At 44.0% G+C, this 20,204-nt stretch overlaps 1 protein-coding gene across 5 annotated transcripts in view; it reads right to left on the reverse strand.

The window, feature by feature from the left end:
* The window catches only part of LIMCH1 (LIM and calponin homology domains 1), a 438,226-nt gene extending 422,692 nt beyond the window's left edge, over window positions 1-15,534 (reverse strand). For all 5 annotated transcript variants that reach the window (XM_010591430.3, XM_023549843.2, XM_023549840.2 and 2 more), the window contains exon 1: window positions 15,415-15,534. In XM_010591430.3, the coding sequence (XP_010589732.2) occupies window positions 15,415-15,510 (96 nt within the window). In that variant the 5' untranslated portion in view covers window positions 15,511-15,534. The remainder of the gene's footprint in view (window positions 1-15,414) is intronic.
* Window positions 15,535-20,204: the final 4,670 nt, after the last annotated feature.

The following is a 20,204-nucleotide window of genomic DNA, read 5'->3' on the forward strand; positions in this document are numbered from 1 at the left end:
GTCAGAGAGGACTATCAACCCATTCTAACAGGTGGAACGTGTAGTTTAGCTACTTAGGGGATTACAGATTACAAAACAAATATTCATCTTGCAACACAGCATTCTCTAAGAAAGGAATGCATTGTTTAAAAATAATAACGATATTACTTAAAAAAAAAAAACAAAAAACAATAGGGTAATCAGCTCTTTCATTAAGGAGTCCCTGGGTGTCACAAATGGTTAAGAGATTGATACTAGCTGAAAGGCTTGCAGTTCAAACTCACCCAGAGGTAACTCAGAAAAAAGGCCTGGCCTTGAAAACCTTATGGAGTGGTTTTACTCTGCACACACAGGTTGCCATGAGTCAGAATCAACCTGACAGCAACCAACAAAAACAACAACTCTGTCACTGGGCATATTCTAAGATACTAGGCCCAGATTTTAGTTAGTAAATGATAACTCTTATTTTCCAGGCTATGCCAGTCTTGATGGGGGAAGAAACAAGGAACAATCAAGGCTTATCTCATTATCTCAGGGGGAGTAAAAATATGACCCTTATTTTCCCAGGTGATATAAACAGTATAGTAGAGAAAAAGAGAGGAGCAGAGAAGATCAAAATATACCCCTCGCTAGCTGGAAGAAGTAGGCAGGATTCCAAAGCCTCCAAGCAGCAATTTCAATGATCTTTGACCTAGAACTGCTAGATCATATGATGTGCAAGCTTCATGTGGCCACTGAGCTCTCAAAATGTGGCTAGTCCAACAGAAAAATTGAATTTTAAAATTTTATTTCATTTTAATCAATTTATATTTTAAAATGGAAAGGGTTTTATCAATATGGATGCAAATATTAAAGGGAAATAATTTTGGGATATTTGATCCAGTTATTACAAAAGTCTTAAGTATGCTTGGAACAACTTGGGTAAGTGAATCTACTTTTTCAACTGTAAGTTTTATGAAATTTATGAAATCAAGTATTTCTATTGAAAATTTAGCATCCGAATCGAGATGCGGTGTAAATGTAAAATACACAACAGATTTCAAAGACTCAGTATAAAAAAGAAGAATGCAAAACATTTAATATTTTTTATATTGACTACATGTTGAAATGATATTTTTGGACATACTTAATGAAGCTACCAGAAACCTTTAAGTTACATATGTAGCATTGCATTGGGCAAATCTGCTATAAAACATCTCTTTCAGGTGTTAAAAAGCGAAGATATCACTTTAAGGACTAAAGCGCACCTGACCTAAGCCATGGTATTTTCAGTCACCTTATACGCATGTGGAAGATGGACAATGAATAATGAAGATCAAAGAAGAATTGATTCCTCTGAATTATGGTGTTGACAAAGAATACTGAATATACCACGGACTGCCAGAAGAACAAACAGATCTGTCTTGGAAGAAGTACAACTGGAATGCTCATTAGAAGCCAAGCATGGCAAGACTTCCTCTCACATACTTTGGACATGCTGTCAGGGAGGATCAGTCCCTGGAGAAGAATATCATGCTTGGTAAAGTAGAGGGTCAGTGAAAAAGACCATCAACGAGATGAACTGACACAGTGGCTGCAACAACAGGCCCAAGCATAACAATGATCATGAGGATGGCGCAGGACTGAGCAGTGTTTCATTCTATTCCACGTAGGGTCACTGTAAGTCAGAATCTACTCGACGGCACCTAACAACAACATACATAGCTTGCATTTTATTTCTATTGGACAAGCACTGTTGGAGAGCCCCAACTTGTATAAAACCAAAAATCCCATTGCCATCGAGTCAATTCGAACTCACAGAGATCCTATAGGACAGAGTAGAACTGCCCCATAGGGTTTCCAAGGAGCAGCTGGTGGATTCGAACTACTGACCTCTTGGTTAGCATTCGTAGCTCTTAACCACTGCACCACCAGGGCTCCCCAACTGGTATAGTCCCTACCAAAAAGCCAAACCCAGTGCCATCAAGTTAATTCCGACTCATAGCTACCCTATAGGACAAAGTAGAACTGCCCCCATAAGGTTTCCAAGGAGTGGTTGGTAGGTTCGAACTGCCGACCTTTTGATTAGCAGCCATAGCTCTTAACCACTGCACCACCAGGACTGCTGGTATAGTCCCTGGGGTTCCAAAATTCCTTCTCACTCCACCCACATTCATAGCCACATCCACAGAAGGTGATGAATTTTCTCCAGATTAAAATTCTGCTGCTTCTCAGCCTACCAACAAGCAGTCTCGACAACCAGCTGCAGGTTCTTTCTCCATTGCTGCCACAGCAGCACTCTGCCCACCTTGAGGTTGTGGCCCTTATCACAGACCCTTCCAAGGTAAGTCTTCTCTCCCCTCCAGTGTTTACAATTTATGTGGTCCCAAAAGACACCTGACCCTATTGATTTATAAAGCTCCCTCTTTTAGAGGCATTTGGGGTAAGTTCCTAAATCAGGGACTCCCTTGGTGGTACAAACTATTAACCCACTCGGCTGCTAATCCAAAAACTGGATGTTTGAGTCCACCCAAAGGTACCTTGGAAGAAAGGCCTGGTGATCTGCTTCTGAAAAATCAGCCATTGAAAACTCTATGGAGCACAGTTCTACTCTGACACACGTGGGGTTGCCGTGAGCTGGAATCAACTAGATGGCAATTCTTTTGGGGTTTTTTTTCCTATCAGTGGACATCTGTAGATCACCATCTAAAGTCTCACACGAAATTGCTCTGCTCACCCAGAGAAAAACAGGCAAGTTTCTCACAACCTCCCTATTACCTCAGGCCCCCATCTTGTCCAAGAATCTTAATCAGAGTCCTGGTTCAAACATAAATCCCAACGTCCCCTCTGCCTTTTCTCCTAGAAGAAGGGTTCTTATGTTTCTGTGCCCTGGACCTAAGAGGTCATCATGCAAACTGTTCCAGAACCTCTGACTGGGCTCCATGCCTCCCTCCCTCTCCCCAACACAGACCTTCAACAGACCTGCTGGACTTTAAAGATTTTCAACCCTACCTGTTGAATGGAGTCAATTCTGACACACAGCGATGCTACAATGATCCTATAGGACACAGTGGAAGCGCCTCATAAGGTTTCCTAGTCTGATATATCTTTACAGGAGCAGATGGCCAAGTCTTTTCCCCACAGAGCATCTGGTGGGTTCAAACCACTGACCTTTCATTTAGCAACCAAGCACTTAACCGCTGAGCCACTAGGGCTCCTTTTTCAAAGTACTGTATGGAGCCCTGGTGGCACAGTGGTTAAGAGCTACAGCTGCTAACCAAAAGGTCAGCAATTCAAATTCACCAGCCAGTCCTTGGAAACCATATGGGGTGGTACTACATAGGGTTGCTATGAGTTGAAATCAACTCAATGGCAACAGGTTTTTGGTTTGGGTTGTTGGTTTGGTTTGGGTTGGATCCTGACTCATAGCGACCCTATAGGACAGAGTAGAAATTCCCCAGAGAGTGTCTTAGGCTATAATCTTTGTGAGCCCTAGTGGCACAATGGTCAAGCACTCTGCTGCTAACCAAAAGGTCATCGATTTGAACTCATCAGTCGTTCCACCCAAAGAAAGATGTGACGGTATGCTTCCTTAAAGATTTACAGCCTTGGACACCCTATGGGGCAGTTCTACTCTGTCCTACAAGGTTGCTATGTGTTGGAATTAATTTGACAGAAACAGATTTTGTTTTGTTTTATTTTAATCATCACCGGAGCAGAGCGCCAGGTCTTTTCTCCCATGGAGCTGCTGGTGGGTTTGAACCACTAACCTTTCGGTTAGCAGCCGAGTGCGTAGCCATTGTACCACTAGGGTTCCTTTTCAAGTATAACCAAGCTCAAGTAAGCATGGACCTAATTTCTCTGCTTAGGACTCAGCTTAAATATTACTTTCACCAAGAATCCTTGTCTGTCAGGAGTACTTGTCTCCTGAATGCCCCTGTTCTGTCTTCATCTTAGAACTCTCTATTCCATGTTTAATATCTCTGTCTCCCGCTGAGGGCAGGAACTATGATTATTTTGTTCACCACCCAACCTGGTTCCTAGCACATTGTTGGAGCTCAGAAAATACTTATCAGGAAAAGAATTTTAAAAGCACACTTTCACATCTTAATACTTAATTTTGTCACAGTTCACACCTGAAATGAACTTACAAGTCAGTGACTGCCCAATGTTCCAAATAATTCTTATTTTTAAAACCATTTGAGCCTATCCTAGCCTTCATTCAACTTCCCATTAGAATAAAAAAATTATTTGGAGTATTTTTAAAAAGAAAAAAATATTTCCTAGGGAGGAAAAAGGTCCCTGGGTGGTGCGAGTGGTTTGAGGTTGGCTACTAACCTAAAGGTTGGTGGTTTGAAACCACCCTGCAGCACTGCAGAAGAAAGGCCTGGCCATCTGCTCCCATAAAGGTTACAGCCAAGAAAACCCTACAGAACAGTTCTACTTTGTAACACATGGGGTTGCCATGAGTCAGAATCAACTCAATGGCAGTAGGTTTGGCTTTTTCTTTCTTTTTTTTTTCAGGGAGGAAAGGGTAGCTGTTACAATAAATATAACTTCCATTCCTTACTAGATGCAGACTCACTTGGTGAAAAATAAGGCTGCAGCCTTTTTATAACAGCGTTGGATCATGGAAATAAAAAAGCCACAAAACCCTTCTGCCCTTGACCTTTATTAAAAAAGCAAGTGCAGGTCTATTCTTACATGGCCTCTTAATGGGCTATTTAGGGATAGATGGGTGGGGTATGCTTCTAACTTATAAGATTGGCCAGGAGGACAAACTGCATCCTACAATAATTACCAGAGTAACTATCAAAGGCAGACCGTGGAAACATGGAGTTTTCCCAGCCTAACCAATATTTTGTCCTTAAGGTCCCAGTAAAGACACGGTTTTGCTGACAGTACAAGTTTAATGGGGAAAAAAGTCCACATTATACCACCACATCACCTAACTTATCTGTCAGTTTGCCGTACTGCAGTGGCGTGCATGTTGCTGTGATGCTGGAAGCTAGGCCACCAGTATTTCAAATACCAGTAGCATGACCCATAGTGGACAGGTTTCAGCAGCACTTCCAGACTAAGACAGACTAGGAAGAAGGACCTGACAATCTACTTCCAAAAAAACTGGCCACTGAAAACCTTATGGATAGCAGCAGAACACTGTCTGATAGAGTGCCAGAAGATGAGCCCCTCAGGTTGGGAAGGCACTCAAAATAGGACTAGTGAAGAGCTGCCTCCTCAAAGTAGAGTTGGCCTTAATGGTGAGGCTGGAGTAAAGCTTTGGGACCTTCATTTGCTGATGTGGCAAGACTGAAAATGAGAAGAAACAGCTGATGGATTGACACAGTGGCTGCGACAACGGGCTCAAACATAGCAACGACTGTGAGGATGACGCAGGACCAGGCAGCATTCCATTTTGTTGTACACAGGGTCGCTATGTGTCAGAACCGACTGGATGGCACCTAACAACAACAACAACATGCCAAAAATAATTCCCTGGATAGAATGACCATTCCATCAAGGTTAGTTGCATGAGGACATCTCTTTGGGAGTTGTTTTCAACATTACAAACATGGAATTTTACCACAGCAGAACTGAATTCCATGATATCATTCTTCCTTGCAGACAGATACAACATCTCCCCATGTCCAGGCAAAAGTCTTTCCAACAGTCTGTCATTCCTTTGTGGATTTTTTTGTTTGTTTAAAGACTTTTTTTTTTTTTTCTGTATCATCTATGAACCCTCTAGTTTGGGTTATTTTTATATTTCTCAATCACTTAAAAACAAAGTTCTATTATCTTTTCCCCATTTAATTGCATTGAAGTCATCCTGTCTCTTCCCTCCCCTCATGCCCCAAAAATGCATATCTGATACCTTACTTTTGCTTGAAATTTAAATACACACATATATCCTTAGGAACAAATGAGGCAAAAGATTATAAATTGTATAGTACTGAACCGAGGGCCATCGAGTCGATTCCGACTCATAGCGACCCTATAGGCCAGAGTAGAACTGCCCCATAGAGCTTCCAAGAAGTGCCTGGCGGATTTGAACTGCTGACCCTTTGGTTAGCAGCCGTAGCACTTAAGCACTATGCCACTAGGGTTTCCGTTGTGTAGAACAGTTGTTTTAAATCACAGAACAGTGAACTGGGCTTAAAAAGAAAATTTAGTTCTCGTGAGGACATTTTAGTCAGAAATCAACCAGTATTAACTGATTCAGCCCTCAACTGTAAAAATAAAGGCCAGGGTTAGACTGCATGTAGGTGACAGGGATGCCAACTACAAGCCACGCTTCCCAGAAGTCACAGAGCTGCTTGGTTCAGACCCATTAGCTCTGCAGGATAGGACCTGGATACCTGCAGGAGAGGCTGCCAACCTCCTCTCTTGGAAGAACCAGCCTCTTGGCTGAACTCAACAACAAAACTGTTCCCAGGTGAAATCCTGTCCAGATGGGAGAACTCTCAGGAAGGTGAAGGAGCTGCGGTAAAGGCCCCAGACAGGCGTGCTGACAGCACTTAAACACATCAGCCCTGGGAAGAGACGTTCTTTGGCAGCCATATTTAAAGAACAACCCCACACAGATCCCAGAGGTATCAGGTCTTTACCCAAACTCTCTGGGGAATGTTAAGGCATGGAATAATGTACCTTCTCCATTAGCAAATGTTAAAAAACCACACAGGGGCTACTCATTCATTCACATCTACTACGGACCAGTCACCGAAGACAAAGCCATGACAAGAGAGCTATGGTCCCTAATATAATAAACATCAAATACTCTAGAATATCTGTCCTCTTAAGGAAATTAGAAGATAATGAATCAGCAAGCTTAAAAACACAAATGAACAAAAAAATCCTAATTACTCCAATGTTCACTGCAGCATTATTCACGATAGCCAAAAGGTGGAAACAGCTCAGGTGCCCATCAACAGATTAATAGATAAACAACATGTGTTATATACACACAATGGTATATCATTCAGCCCTAAAGAGATATGAAGTACTGATCTATGCTCTGACATGGATGAACGTTGAAAACATTATGGCAAGTGAAATAAGCCAAACACAAAAGGACAAATATTGCATGATCCCACTTTTATAAAACATCTAGAATAGATGAATGCAAAAAGACAAAAGGAAATTACTAGTTACCATGAACTGGGGGAGGTGTGGAGAATGGGGAATTATTGCCTAATGGGGACAGAATTTCTGTTTGGGGTGATGAGAAAGTTCTGCAAATAAACAGTAGCAATGGCTGTACAACATTGTGAGGGTTGATTAATGCCACCAGACTGTACACTGGAAAATGGTTAAAATGGCACATGTTACATTGGGTATATTTTACCACAATAAAAAATGCAAAAATCTAAGGGAAAAGAAAAAAAAAAAAAACTATTTACCCACCCGCCATCTGCCCTAATAAAACTTCAGTGGAGTGATTGGGGACTGCAGTAGTAACAACAGGAGACAGAAACCAGATCTAGCAACACTGAGCCACTGCCCAGTTCCACCTTAGAAACTTCAGGTCTGAAGGCATACAGCAGGCAATGCTGAGGTGCCCAATCCGTCTCACCTGAGGGCCTCAGTAGTGTTGCCTGCTTGCCCCCTCCCTCACCAAGGTTAACACTGAAGTAGTCTATCCAAGTGAAGAGACCCCTCAGTCCTGCTGCTGGAAGAGACCAAATGGGGAACGGACGGGTGTGGGGAACCACAACAATGGGCTCTAGCATACCAATGATCATGAAGACGCTGAAGGACCAGGCAACATTTTGTCCTATTATACAGAAGGTCTCCAGCAGTCAGGGCCAGCTCGATGGCAAGTAACAATAACAACAGAGGGCGCCACAGCTTCGGAAATCGGTATGCTGGTCCACACATAGGGCGGAGGGGGCAACCTCTGCACAGTCACAAGAACAGAAAGCTGAGTCTTCACAGGAATTTTTATACGGTAAAATGGCCCACATAATGACAGCTATGAAGTTAGACTGGGCTTCAGTCCTGGCTCTAACATTTACTTATTGACCCTGGACAAGTTTCCTAACTCCTCTAAGACCCAATTTCCTCAACCCTAAATTTTGGAGATACATGTATATATTTATTCATAGAAGTTAAGAAAGGATGCTTTGAATTCCTAGCTGTGCCACTTACTAGCATGTAACCTTGGGCAAGATATTTAATCTCTCAGAGCCTCATTTTCTTCATCTGTAAATGGGGCTAATAAGAGTTCTTACTTATAAGGGACTGGAGCCCCTGGGTGGTGCAAATGGTTAGCGAGCTTGGCTGTTGGAGGTTCGAGTCCAGCCAGAAGCATCTCAGCAGAAAAGCCTGGTGATCTACTTCCAAAAAATTAGCCATGGGAAACCCTAAGGAGCATAGTTCTATTCTGACACACGTGGAGCTGCCAAGAATTGGAATCAACTCAATGGTAAACCAAAAACATCCAAACCCACTGCTGTGGAGTTGATTCTGACTCATGGCCATCCTATAGGACAGAGCAGAACGGCTCCCCAAGGCTTCCAAAGCTGTACAAGCAGACTGCCACATTTCTCTCCTGCAGAGTAGCTGGTGGGTTTGAACTGACGACCTTTCAGTTAGCGCTGGGTGCTTAAACCAGTGCACCGCCAGCACTCCTTGACTTGACAGTAGCTAGCTTTATATCGACGGCACTAGGGTTTTTTTTTTTAGTTTACTGCATACAAAGATTTTAGCCCAGTGCCTGGCACACAGTAAGCACTCAATAAATACTAACTTTTATCATCATCATCATCATGTTACCATTTAACTATGTCACTTTAAACTTCAGAAAGGTTCAAAGCAAGAAGGGAAGCTGCCAAGCCAATTTGCAGAACTCCTAGAGCTGCCTAGTCCCACCTGGCACTGACTGCCACCCACAGCATCATGGCCAGATGTCTGCATCGTGGCTCCACTGTCATCCATCAGCCCAGAGCAGGGGGCAAGAAAGCCAGTTGCTGGGAATACATGCCCCACCCTACCCCTTCTTGGTGGCCAGTGCTCAGTCTGCCCACTTCGAGCTCACTTGATGCTAACTCGGTTTCCAGGGAGATGCTGGGGCAAGAAGTGCCAGCTCCACCTCCCATACCACTTCCCCTTTCCCCAAATCTGTGGGACCTCACTGTTCTCCTACCACGTGACAGCATTGTGTCACTGCAGCCCTTGTATACAAACAAGCCAAACTATTTAAATGCCCTTGTGAGAAAGATGCTGCCTGCTCTAATTCACATATTTATTCAGACCACGAATCCTTTCTTGATCTAGCCAGCAAGGTTTTTCTTTTTCTTCTTCTTCCTCAGCTCTTTATGCAGAGCTGGAGGACCATTTGGAAGGCTGAGTCTTTGCTGTAATAAAACAATGTAGGAGTCGTTAAGTCCCTACAGATGTGGGGAAATAGAATGACTAACTTATGGCATATGTTCATGCTCATCATGACATCACAAATGTCATACATTGCTGGCCACTAAATGCTAGATTATCCCAAACGCTACTCATAAATTTTCCCTCCTGCCAAACAATACAACATCTTTCAGTCTTGGAGTGCTAAGATACCCTCCATGCCTTTAATCTTCAAAATCAGATCCCAGTTGAATAAGAAAGCAATTCCATGCGGGCAGGGGGAAATGACCCAAAATGACAAACTGATCCCTTCCAGCACTAGTTTCCACTCATGTGAAATATGGATTAGGTCACATATAAGATTATATGCATAACCAAGTCCTACAAGCATGATGATTAAAGTTAAGGAAGGAATCCAGCAACTTCTCAAGTTGAGAAGTAAGGCTGAGCTGGGTTGAAATTTTTAACCCTTCCCTAAAGGCCTAACAACCTGTTCCAAAAAACAACTGAAACCAAGTCGAAGGGACATCTGTTTCTACAGAAATTGTCTGGCATTGAAGAGAAGAACGCCAGATTAGAACAGATAAATATTGGCATGGGTGGAGAAGCAAGGGGAGTGGAGGGAAACCAGGAAAATTTGAACTCACCTATCTGCTAACGAACACTTGTAGCTCAATAAATACCATCAGAAGAAAAAAGAAAGGAAGGAAGGAGGGAAAAAAGGGAAGGATGGAGGGAGAGAAGAAGGAAGGGAGGAAAATAAACGGGGAATTATTCTTTTTCCTAGCAGGAGGTGATATAACTTTAGTGAACAAAACACTGCTACATATGACATGAATACTCAGTCACTATTTGTATAATGATTTAATATTGGATTGTCTGCAAGAGGAGAGGCATTGAGCATGCCGCTTGGAGTTTAGTAACAAGAGTATACATTAGAATATTCAATGGAAAATTGAGGAATAATTTTCTAAGATCATTTTATGAGCAGGTATCACAGGTGTTCCTCTGATCTTAAAATCACTTTTAATGCAAGTTATAGTAATACATGTTGTTGTTGTATGCCGAGTTGATTCTGACCCTAGCAACCCTACAGGACAGAGTAGAACTGTCCCATAGGGTTTCCTAGGCTGTAATCTTTAAGAGAGCAGATCACCAGGTCTTTTCTCCTGCAGAGGGGCTGGTGGATTCAAACCGCTGACTTGCAAGGGTTTAACCATTGTGCCACCAGGTCTCCTTATAGTAATACAATAAAAATAGCATCTACTTATTCTCTAGTCCAGGTATCCTAAGTTAATAAGGTGAGATAAGAGGATGAGATCTATGAGGAAGTGAATTATACTTTCACACTAGAAATTTAGGATTCTGAAGATTTTCTTTCAAAATCAGCCCTAGTTGTTACTAACAACAACAGCAAAAACGGTAGTATTAATAAAGATGGTGGTGGTGGTGGCGGTAATAGCAGTAGTCATGGTAGTAAAAGTAGTAGCAGTGGGAATATTAATACTAATAATAATTACGAACCATCGCTTACGCAGCACTTGCTGAGTATTAGGCACTATTCTAAGCATTTTAAATATATTAACTTCTTGAATCCTCATAGCATTCTCATAAGGTATATGAGCTATTATTCATACCTTTGTTTTACAGATATTTTCAACAATATCTCTTGTTATTTTTGTTGCTGTTAATAACAACTAAAGCTTCTTTGAAAGAAAAATATTTGGAGCCATAAGGAGACAAGGACAGGAAAAGCAGCCTGCCCAAGGTCACACAGCTAGATAGCAACAGACCCAGCATTCAAACCCAGGAAACCCAGCTCCAAAGTCTGACCTCTTAACCACCATCATTGACAAGAATGGGAATTCCAGAACACTTTATGGTGCTTATGAGGAACCTGTACACAGATCAAGAGACAGTCACTGAAACAGAACAAGGAGATACTTCACTGTTTAAAGTGAGGAAAGGTGTGCATCAGGGTTGTATCCTTTCACCATACTTATTCAATCTGTCTGCTGAGCAAATAATCTGAGAAGCTGGACTATATGAAGAACAGGGGCATCACGATTGAAGGAAAACTCAATAACAACCTGCAATATGCAAATAAGACAACCCTGCTTATTAAAAGTGAAGAGACTTGAAGCACTTACTGATGAAAATCAAAGACCACAGCCTTCAGTATGGATTACCCCTCAACACAAAGAAAACAAAAAATCCTCACAACTGGACCAATAAGCAACATTGTGGTAAACAGAGAAAAGACTGAAGTTGTCATGGATCTCATTTTACTTGGATCCACAATCAACACCCACGGAAGCAGCCATCAAGAAATCAAACAAAGCCCTGCATTCAGCAAACGTGCTACAAAGGACCTCTTTAAAGTGTTAAAAAGTCAAGATGTCACCTTAAGGACTAAGGTGCCCCTGACCCAAGCCACGGTGTTTTCAGTTGCCTCATGTGCAGGTGAAAGCTGGACAATGAATAAGGAAGGCTGAAGAAGAATTGATGTCTTTGATTTATGTGTTGGCGAAGAATATTAAATATGCCATGGAATGCCAAAATGAACAGATCTGTCTCGGAAGCAGTACAGCCAGAATGCTCCTTAGACACAAGGATGGCGAGACTCCGTCTCACATATTTTGGACATGTTATCAGGAGGGGTCAGTCCCTGGAGAAGGACATCACACTTGGTAAAGTAGAGGGTCAGCGAACAAGAGGAAGACCCTCAACAAGGTGGACTAACAGAGTGGCTGCAACAATGGGCTCAGCCATAACGAAGATTGTGAGGATGGCGCAGGACTGGGTGGTGTTTCGTTCTGTTGTAATAGGGTCACTATGAGTTGAAACCAACTTCAATGGTGCCTAACAACAACAACATAGTTAATAAATAAATAAATATTGCCATCTGGTAGATTCTGACTCATAGCAACCTTACCGGACGGAGTAGAAATGCCCTACAGGGTTTTCAAAGAGCAGCTGATAGATTCAAAATGCCAACCTTTTGGTTGGCAGCCTGAGCTCTTAACCACTGACTCTACAGCAACGAGTTTGGTTTTTTGGGGTTTTTTTTGCTTTGTTTTTTTTTTTTTGGTTTATATTTACACCCCTTGCTTAGGAAGGTCTTCTAGAAAATGAATATAGAAGGAAGTTAATCACTCCCACACCTGCTAGTAGTCAGTTAATTCTTGGAGTTTTCTGTTGGTTTACTTTAGGAGTCTTCCCAAACCCACATGAAGACATGCAGCCTGCTCCTACAGCTATAAAAAGTCACCAAGTGTTATCAAGCAACACGATCTGTTCCCACTTGTCAGTGACCATAGCAAGTCTAACTCCATTGGGGCTTTCACTTTTGCCAGCTATGGCAGAAGTTAGGGGGTAGGGTAGGAGCTTCGTTCCCAGGCCACATTTCCTGCCCGGTAACACAGTCCTCAAATAGCCAAGGCTGCAGGCCGAGAAATTCCTCACTAACAAGTTATCTCCCGAAGCTTGTTCTTTGAGCCCTTATTAAAAATGAACGTTTTCTCACTATCCCACAACTCCAGGAAGCCTAGGACTGAGGAGGACAGACTAACAGCCAAGTTTGTTTATTAACCTGCTGCACCCAAGCGAACATTTTTCTGAAAGGATGAAATTCCTGACTACTCAAAAAGAAGGAAAAAAAAAAAGCCTTTGGGAAATTTAATCACTAACTGAACAAAAGTGGGAAACAAAGCCTTACCACTGAGGATGTTGCTCAAAGACAATGAGGCCCCAAAAGGAGATGCAATTGTCTCAAGATAACAATCCCCGCGGGAATTTAGTGTGCACTAAATACTACCTTATTGCTATATTACCCTAGGAATCTTTGTTCAAAGGGCAACTGCGAGCAAAACCATCTGTTACAGCTCCTGGGTTCCCCTGGTTTGCAGACAGGGCATTTACATTTCAAGAAGAACCTCCGGGAAGGGGAGGGGGGCAGTCTTTATTTTTCCCTGGAGCAAGTATCTTTTTATATAGCCTGGAGGGGAAGCTCTCCTTTCCGAGAAACCAAACTCCGCAATTGAAAGGGGATAGGCCGCTTTAATAATGCACTTGCCGTGAGCCCCGGCTGCCTATTCCTAAAGCCATGCTCGCCCCACTACGATTTTCACATTTTTTAATTGGTGGAAATAGTAAAGTATCAAGAATAATAACTGACTATAGAGCCTAAGTGGTGGGCTACTTTCTTAAGGAATCTCTTCTTCCTTTTTTTTTTTTTTTTAACCCTGTGGAAGCAGGACAAAAGCTGCTATTTGTACTGCCTAATATTTAACCTGAAATATTGTTGTTGTTAGGTGCCTGAAATATACCACCACTTAAAAGCAGACTACGATCTTCTGGGCTGAAGGGAATGTTTTATATCTTGATCTGGCTGGGGGCTGTACATGTGTCAAAATTTATGGAGGTGTATGCTTAAGGTTTGTGCACTTTCTGGTATGTAACACATCTGAATACATTTTTTTCAAGCAAGGTGTGCCAATTTTACTCACAATTAAGGACACTGGGAATAAATCACTTGCTATCAAAAATATTAAGACTGCTCTGCTGGTATATCTTCCCACCCCCGCAACCTCCTCCCCCCCACCAACCTCCAAAATCTCCCCTGAGAATTTTAAAGTTCCCAAATCTGAAATATACAGTTATCCTACTCTTCACTAAACCAGTGACCACAAATGTCTTGTGTGTACCCTGTGAGGCCAAGTATGCAACAGAGAGAGTGCACCTGTCACACCCCAAACGCTGCCAGCCACATATCAAAAATAAAGAGTAAGGTCTTTTTCATCTGGCCATGAGCTATCAAATTATGAGACACAGGCTTGGGGCTTTTAGCAATAAAGCCTCGAGTTAATGCTTGTTTCTTTAGCCCTATTTTTAAATAGATGTTTCTAAACTCTGAGTAACACCTTTGCTCCCACGAAGCAGGTTAACCCTGTAGGGTGCAGGGCTCTGGCCATAGCACTGAGGGTGATTTCCGCAGGCTGCTGAGCAGGTTTAAATCTGTAGCGTCCTTGCTCCATTAGCCCAGTAGCATCTGGAGATCTGTGGAGGGGGTCCTAAGAACCTTCCTCAATACTTTGTCATGACTTAGCCATATATTTCCTCCTTTGAACTCATAGACAAGGAGGGCTGCCTGTCGCTGGGAGAAGGGTTCAAATTCACCTTCCGCTAAAACTCAAGAAAGGCCCCCCAGCGAAGCAGAGGTTCCATGCACGGTAATAGAGGGTCACCTTTCGCCCTCACGCCCTCCAAGCGTCCTGACTCCCGCAGACACGTCATTTCGGGAGCGCAAGGCCAGTAAGCAGAATCGAAGATAGGCATCGTGAATCAGGATTACCCAGCCAGAGCTTCCTGGACTGAGCCGAGAGCTCCAGTGATTTCCCCGGCCTGCCACCGAGTCATATAAGAAGTGAAATATGCCAGAGGGGCCGGGTACCACAGAGCCCACCCTGCCGCCTCTGAGATGGAGGAAGGACTATCAATGGCTGAGCAGAGTCTATGTGGATGGCGCGCTTGCAGGTGGGTCTCGCAAGCTCCCCCGGCCTTGTGCTGTGCCAGCCACACACCTGACTTGGTGCCAGGAATACAGCAGGAGGCTCCGGTGGGTATGCGCTTCCGTGGAGACACTGCCAGCTCTGCTACAGATGAGTGGGGAGGGGGGCCAAGACGCGGAATGTGGGACCCGGAGGACGCCCCAAAATGCGGCGCTGTAAAGGTCTTGGGGATTCGCGCTTCCAGAGCCTTTGCAGCGCTTCTGCTCACACTGCGCGTCCTCTGGCAGCGCCTGGAAGCCACCGGAGCTGAGATTTGCAAGGCGGGCGGGTAAGGGAGATGGAGGTGCAGAGGACCGCTTCCTGTCCTCACGCGCACAGCTAGACTGCAATACCCCCCCATTCGCGCCCACCCACGCCAGGGACTCCAATGCCAAACCGTCAGGGGATTGCAGGTCGCCCGAGGCCCTGGCGGATGACCCGGAGCAGCTGGCAAAAGAAACTGGGGGAAGGCGCGGCTGGACCTGCAGTCCGAACGTGCGCGGGTCTCTGGGTCGAGGAGACCCTGGAAGGCCGCCCGCCAGCCGCAGTCACCTACCTCTATCCACTTCTGTGCCTCGGAGAAAGCAGGGTCAGGGGGCGGCTCGGGCAGCAAAGGCTGAAGAGCTTCCAGACCGAGGGCGGGACAAGCCATTTGCGAAGCCCCGCGTCCGCTTGAGCGCTGGGCCACCGGGATGAGAACGGCCGCCGCCGCTGCCGCCGCAGGAGCGCGCTCCCCGCCCCTTCCCGCCCGCCCGCTTTCCCCTCCCCTGGCCGCCCCTCCCCCGCCCGGCGCAGGTCCGGGAGGAGAGCCGCGCGCACTGCTGGAGGGCGCAGCAGCAGCTGTTCCCAGCGCAGCCAGGGCTCGGCCGCGCGGTGAGTCCCCCGCGGGAGCGAGCGTGGAGGCTCCGGGAGCTCCCTCTCCTCCCCACCTTCTCTGGCCGCTCCGCCTCCGAGGTGGGGAGCTCAGCTACCGGCTAAAAATAACCAGGAGTGAGCGGTGGGTGTCTCCCTCCCTGTCCACACCCGGCCCAGGACAGGGACACGGCCTGCAGCCCCGCACGTACCCGCGCGGGGCCAACTACAAAAGGACCAGTGGGTCTGGCCGCACTAGGGAAGCGCGCGCCCATAACGGAGCACACGCACCGGGGGCCCTGCGCTATGGCCGCCAGCGGAGGTCCGGCGGGCAACCGCAGAGCCGCACCTGCTGTTCCTCCCGGTCTAAAAAAGGGGTAGGGGAAAGGAACAGCCCTTACCTGGCGCCAGGAAGCCATCTGATCTTTTTGTAACGAAAAAAAGAAAAGAAAAACGTTTTCTTTTCTCCTCCGGGCAAGCTATCTGTTGGTTCATGCAACCAATTTTTATTGTGCTGCTACTATGCGCCAGTCACTGAGCTAGGCACTCCTGACCTATAGATGAGAAAAGAAAAAAAAAAAAAACTCAAGGCCCTTATCCTCCAGATATTCACATTCTAAAGGGAGTGGGGGCCTGACAGACTTGTTAGGTGCCACCGAGTCTGTTCCGACTTATGGGTCCCTACGAACCGCCCCTACATACAACAAAACGAAACACTGCCGGGTCCTGTGCCATCCTCAAAATGGCTAGGTCTGAGCCCATTGTTGGAACCACTGTGTCGATCTATCTCGTTGAGGGTCTTCTTTTTTGCTCACCTTCTACTTTACCAAGCATGATGTCCATCTCCAGGGACTGGACCTTCCTGATAAAAAAAATAATAATAAAAATAAATTTTTTTTTTATGTCCAAAATACTTAAGGTGAAGTCTCCCCATCCTACCGTTTAAAGGAGCATTGTACTCCTTCCAAGACAGATTTGTTCGTTCTTCTGGCAGTCCATGGTATATTCAATATTCTTCACCAACTCCATAATTCAAAGGCATCACTTCTTTGGTCTTCTTTATTCATTATCCAGCTTTCACATGCCTATGGAGGTGATTAAAAATACCATGGCTGACATCTTCACTTTTCAACACTTGGAAGATCTTTTGCAGCAGATTTGCCAAATGCAAGATGTCCTTTAATTTCTTGACTGCTGCCTCCATGGGTATTCATTGTGGATCCAAGTGAAATGAAATCCTTGACAACTTCATTATTCTCTCTGTTCATTGTAATGTTGCTTATTGGTCCAGTTGTGGGAATTTTCGTTTTCTTTATATTGAGGGATCATCCGTACTGAAGGCTGTGGTCTTTGATCTTCATCAGTAAGTGCTTTAAGTCCTCTTCACTTTCAGCAAGCAAGGTTATGTCAGCTGCATAACGCAGGTTGTTAATGAGTCTTCCTCCAATCCTGATGCCCCATCCTTCTTCATATAATCTAGCTTCTCAGGTTATTTGCTCAACATACAGATTGAATAAGTATGGTGAAATGATACAACCCAGAGGCACACCTTTCCTGAATTTAAACCACACAGTATCCCCTTGTTCTGTTTGAATGACTGCTTTTTGGTCTGTGTACAGGTTTCTCATGAGCACAGTTAAGTGCTCTGGAATTCCCATTCTTCGCAATATTATCGCTAATTTACTATGATCCACATTGTCAAATGCCTTTGCTTTGCGTAGTCAATAAAACAATGGTAAACATCTCTCTGGTATTCTCTGCTTTCAGCCAAGATCCATCTTACATCAGGGATGATATCCTGCATTCCATGTCGTCTTCTGACTCTGGCTTGAATTTCTGGCAGTTTCCTGTCGATGAACAGCTGAAACCCTTTCTGAATTATCTTCAACAAAATATTGCTTGCTTGTCATATTAATGATATTGTTCAATAATTTCTGCATTCTGTTGGATCACCTTTCTTTGAAATGGGCAAAAATATGGATCTCTTCCAGTTGGTTGGCCAGATAGCTGTTTTCTAAATTTCTTGTATAGATGAATGAGTGCTTCCAGCATTTCATCTGTTTGTTGAAACATCTCAATTGGTATTTTGTTCATTCCTGGAGTCCTGTTTTTTGCCATTGCCTTCAGAGTAGCTTGGACTTCTTCTGTTAGTACCGTCATTTCTTGATCATATGCTACATCCTGAAATGGTTGAACGTTGACCAGTTCATTTTGGTACAGTGACTCTGTATATTCCTTCCACCTTCTTTTGATGCTTCCTGCGTCACTCAATACTTTGCCCGTAGAATCTTTCCTTATTGCAACTCGAGGTTTGAATGCTTTCTTCACTTCTTTCAGATTTGATTTAAAAGGCAGCTCGAGAAGACAAAGTAAAATATTATAATGAAATATGCAAAGATCTAGAATTAGAAAATTGAAAAGGGAAGAGCAAGCTCAGCATTTCCCAGGCTGAAAGAGCTGAAGAAAAACTTCAAGCCTCGAGTTGCAATATTGAAGGATTCTGTGGGCAAAATATTGAACAACGCAGGAAAAGCAACCTTATGATCTGGCAATCCCACTCCTAGGAATATACACTAGAAATCTAAAACTACTGACACAACCAGACACATGCACTCCTATGTTCACTGCAGCATTATTCACAATAGCAAAACAACCAAAGTGCCCATCAACAGATGAGTGAATAAGCAAATCGTGGTACATACATACATTGGAATACTATCCAACCGTAAAGAACAATGACAAACCCATGAAATATATCATAACATGGATGGACCTAAACCAAAAAAAAACAGCCCTTTAATATTTTTTTCTGTTTTCCTATGCTTCAAATGCAGCCACAATCATGATGACAGTACAGGACCAGGCAATTTTCCTTCTCTTGTACATGGAGTCATTATGAGTCAGGACCCACTTGATGGCACCTAACAACAACAAGGTACCTCTATTTCTAGTTTTTCGAGGAAGCACCAAGCCGTTTCCCGTAGTGATTGTACGATTTTATGGTGCCACCAACAATGAATTTGTTGTTATAGTTGTTAATGTGCCTTGCAGTCAGTTCCAACTCATAGCAACCCCATGTACAGCAGAACAAAACACTGCAATGAATAAGGTTTCCAGTCTCCCCACATCTTTGCCAACATTTGTTGTTTTCTGTCTTTTAATCAGTGCCATTTTAATAAAAGTGAGTTGGTATCTCATTGTAGTTTTGATTTGCATCTCTTTAACGACTAACGGAAAACCCTGGTGGCATAGTGGTTAAGAGCTACAGCTGCTAACCAAAAGGCCAGCAATTCGAATTCACCAGGCACTCCTTGGAAAACCTGCAGAGCTGTTCTACTGTGTCCTATAGGGTCGCTGTGAGTCAGAATTTGCTTGATGGCAACGAGTTTCGAAACCCTGGTGGCATAGTGGTTAGGAGTTTGGCTGCTAACCAAAAGGCTGGCAGTTCAGATCCACCAGGCACTCGATGGCAACAGGTTTGAGTGTTTTTTTTTTTTTTTTTTTTTTTGGTTTAATGACTAATGATCATAAGTATCTGTTTCTATGTTTGTTGGCCACTTGGATTTCTTCTTCGGTGAAGGTTCTTTTCATACCTTTGCCCATATTATAATTCGGTTTTTTGTCTTCTTGTTGTTGAATTGTTGGCTGTTGTTGTTAAGTGCTGTTACGTGGTTTCTGTCCCATAGCAACCCTATGTACAACAGAACGAAACACTGTCCAGTCATGTGCCATCCTCACAATTGCTGTTATCCTTCAGCCCATTGTTGCAGCCACTGTATCAATCCATCTCATTGAGGGATTTCTTCTTTTTCACTTACCCTCTACTTTACCAAGCATAATATACTTCTCCAGGGACTGATCCCTCCTGATAACATGTTCAAAGTATGTGAGACATAGTCTCAACATCCTTGCTTCTAAGGGACATTCTCACTGTCGTTCTTCCGAGACAAATTTGTTCATTCTTTTGGCAGTCCATGGTACATTCAGCATTCTTCCCCAACACCGTAATTCAAAGGCATCAATTCTTCTTCGGTCTTCCTTATTCATTATCCAGCTTTTGCATTCATATGAAGAGATTGAAAACACCATGGCGGGGTGGGCCAAAATGGCTGAGTAGTCAGACACTTCTGGTGATCCCTCTTACAACAAAGCCCCTAAAAACAAGTGAAGTGATTATATATATAATAAGTTAGGAGCCCTGAACATCTAAGTCAAAGTTAGGAAATCAGACTGAGCAGCAGGGGGAGGGAGAGACAGTTCAGAAGTGGTGAAGAGTTGCCAGACCTGACTCAGTAGGAACCACAGCCCCTCAGACCTGATCCCCTGGCATGACTGCGATGCGGCAAGTGGCATTCAGGAAGCAAGTTCCTCAGGGAGAGCGAGCCACACAGTCTACTCATGCCTCTGGAAGCAGAGAAGAACAGCATTCTCAGCAAAAGATAAGTATTTGTGTCTAATTTACCATGCCCCCAGTGCCCAAGCCAGCTTCAGTGG

This window comes from Loxodonta africana, chromosome 5, assembly GCF_030014295.1.
Source record: "Loxodonta africana isolate mLoxAfr1 chromosome 5, mLoxAfr1.hap2, whole genome shotgun sequence".
Lineage (NCBI taxonomy): Eukaryota > Metazoa > Chordata > Mammalia > Proboscidea > Elephantidae > Loxodonta > Loxodonta africana.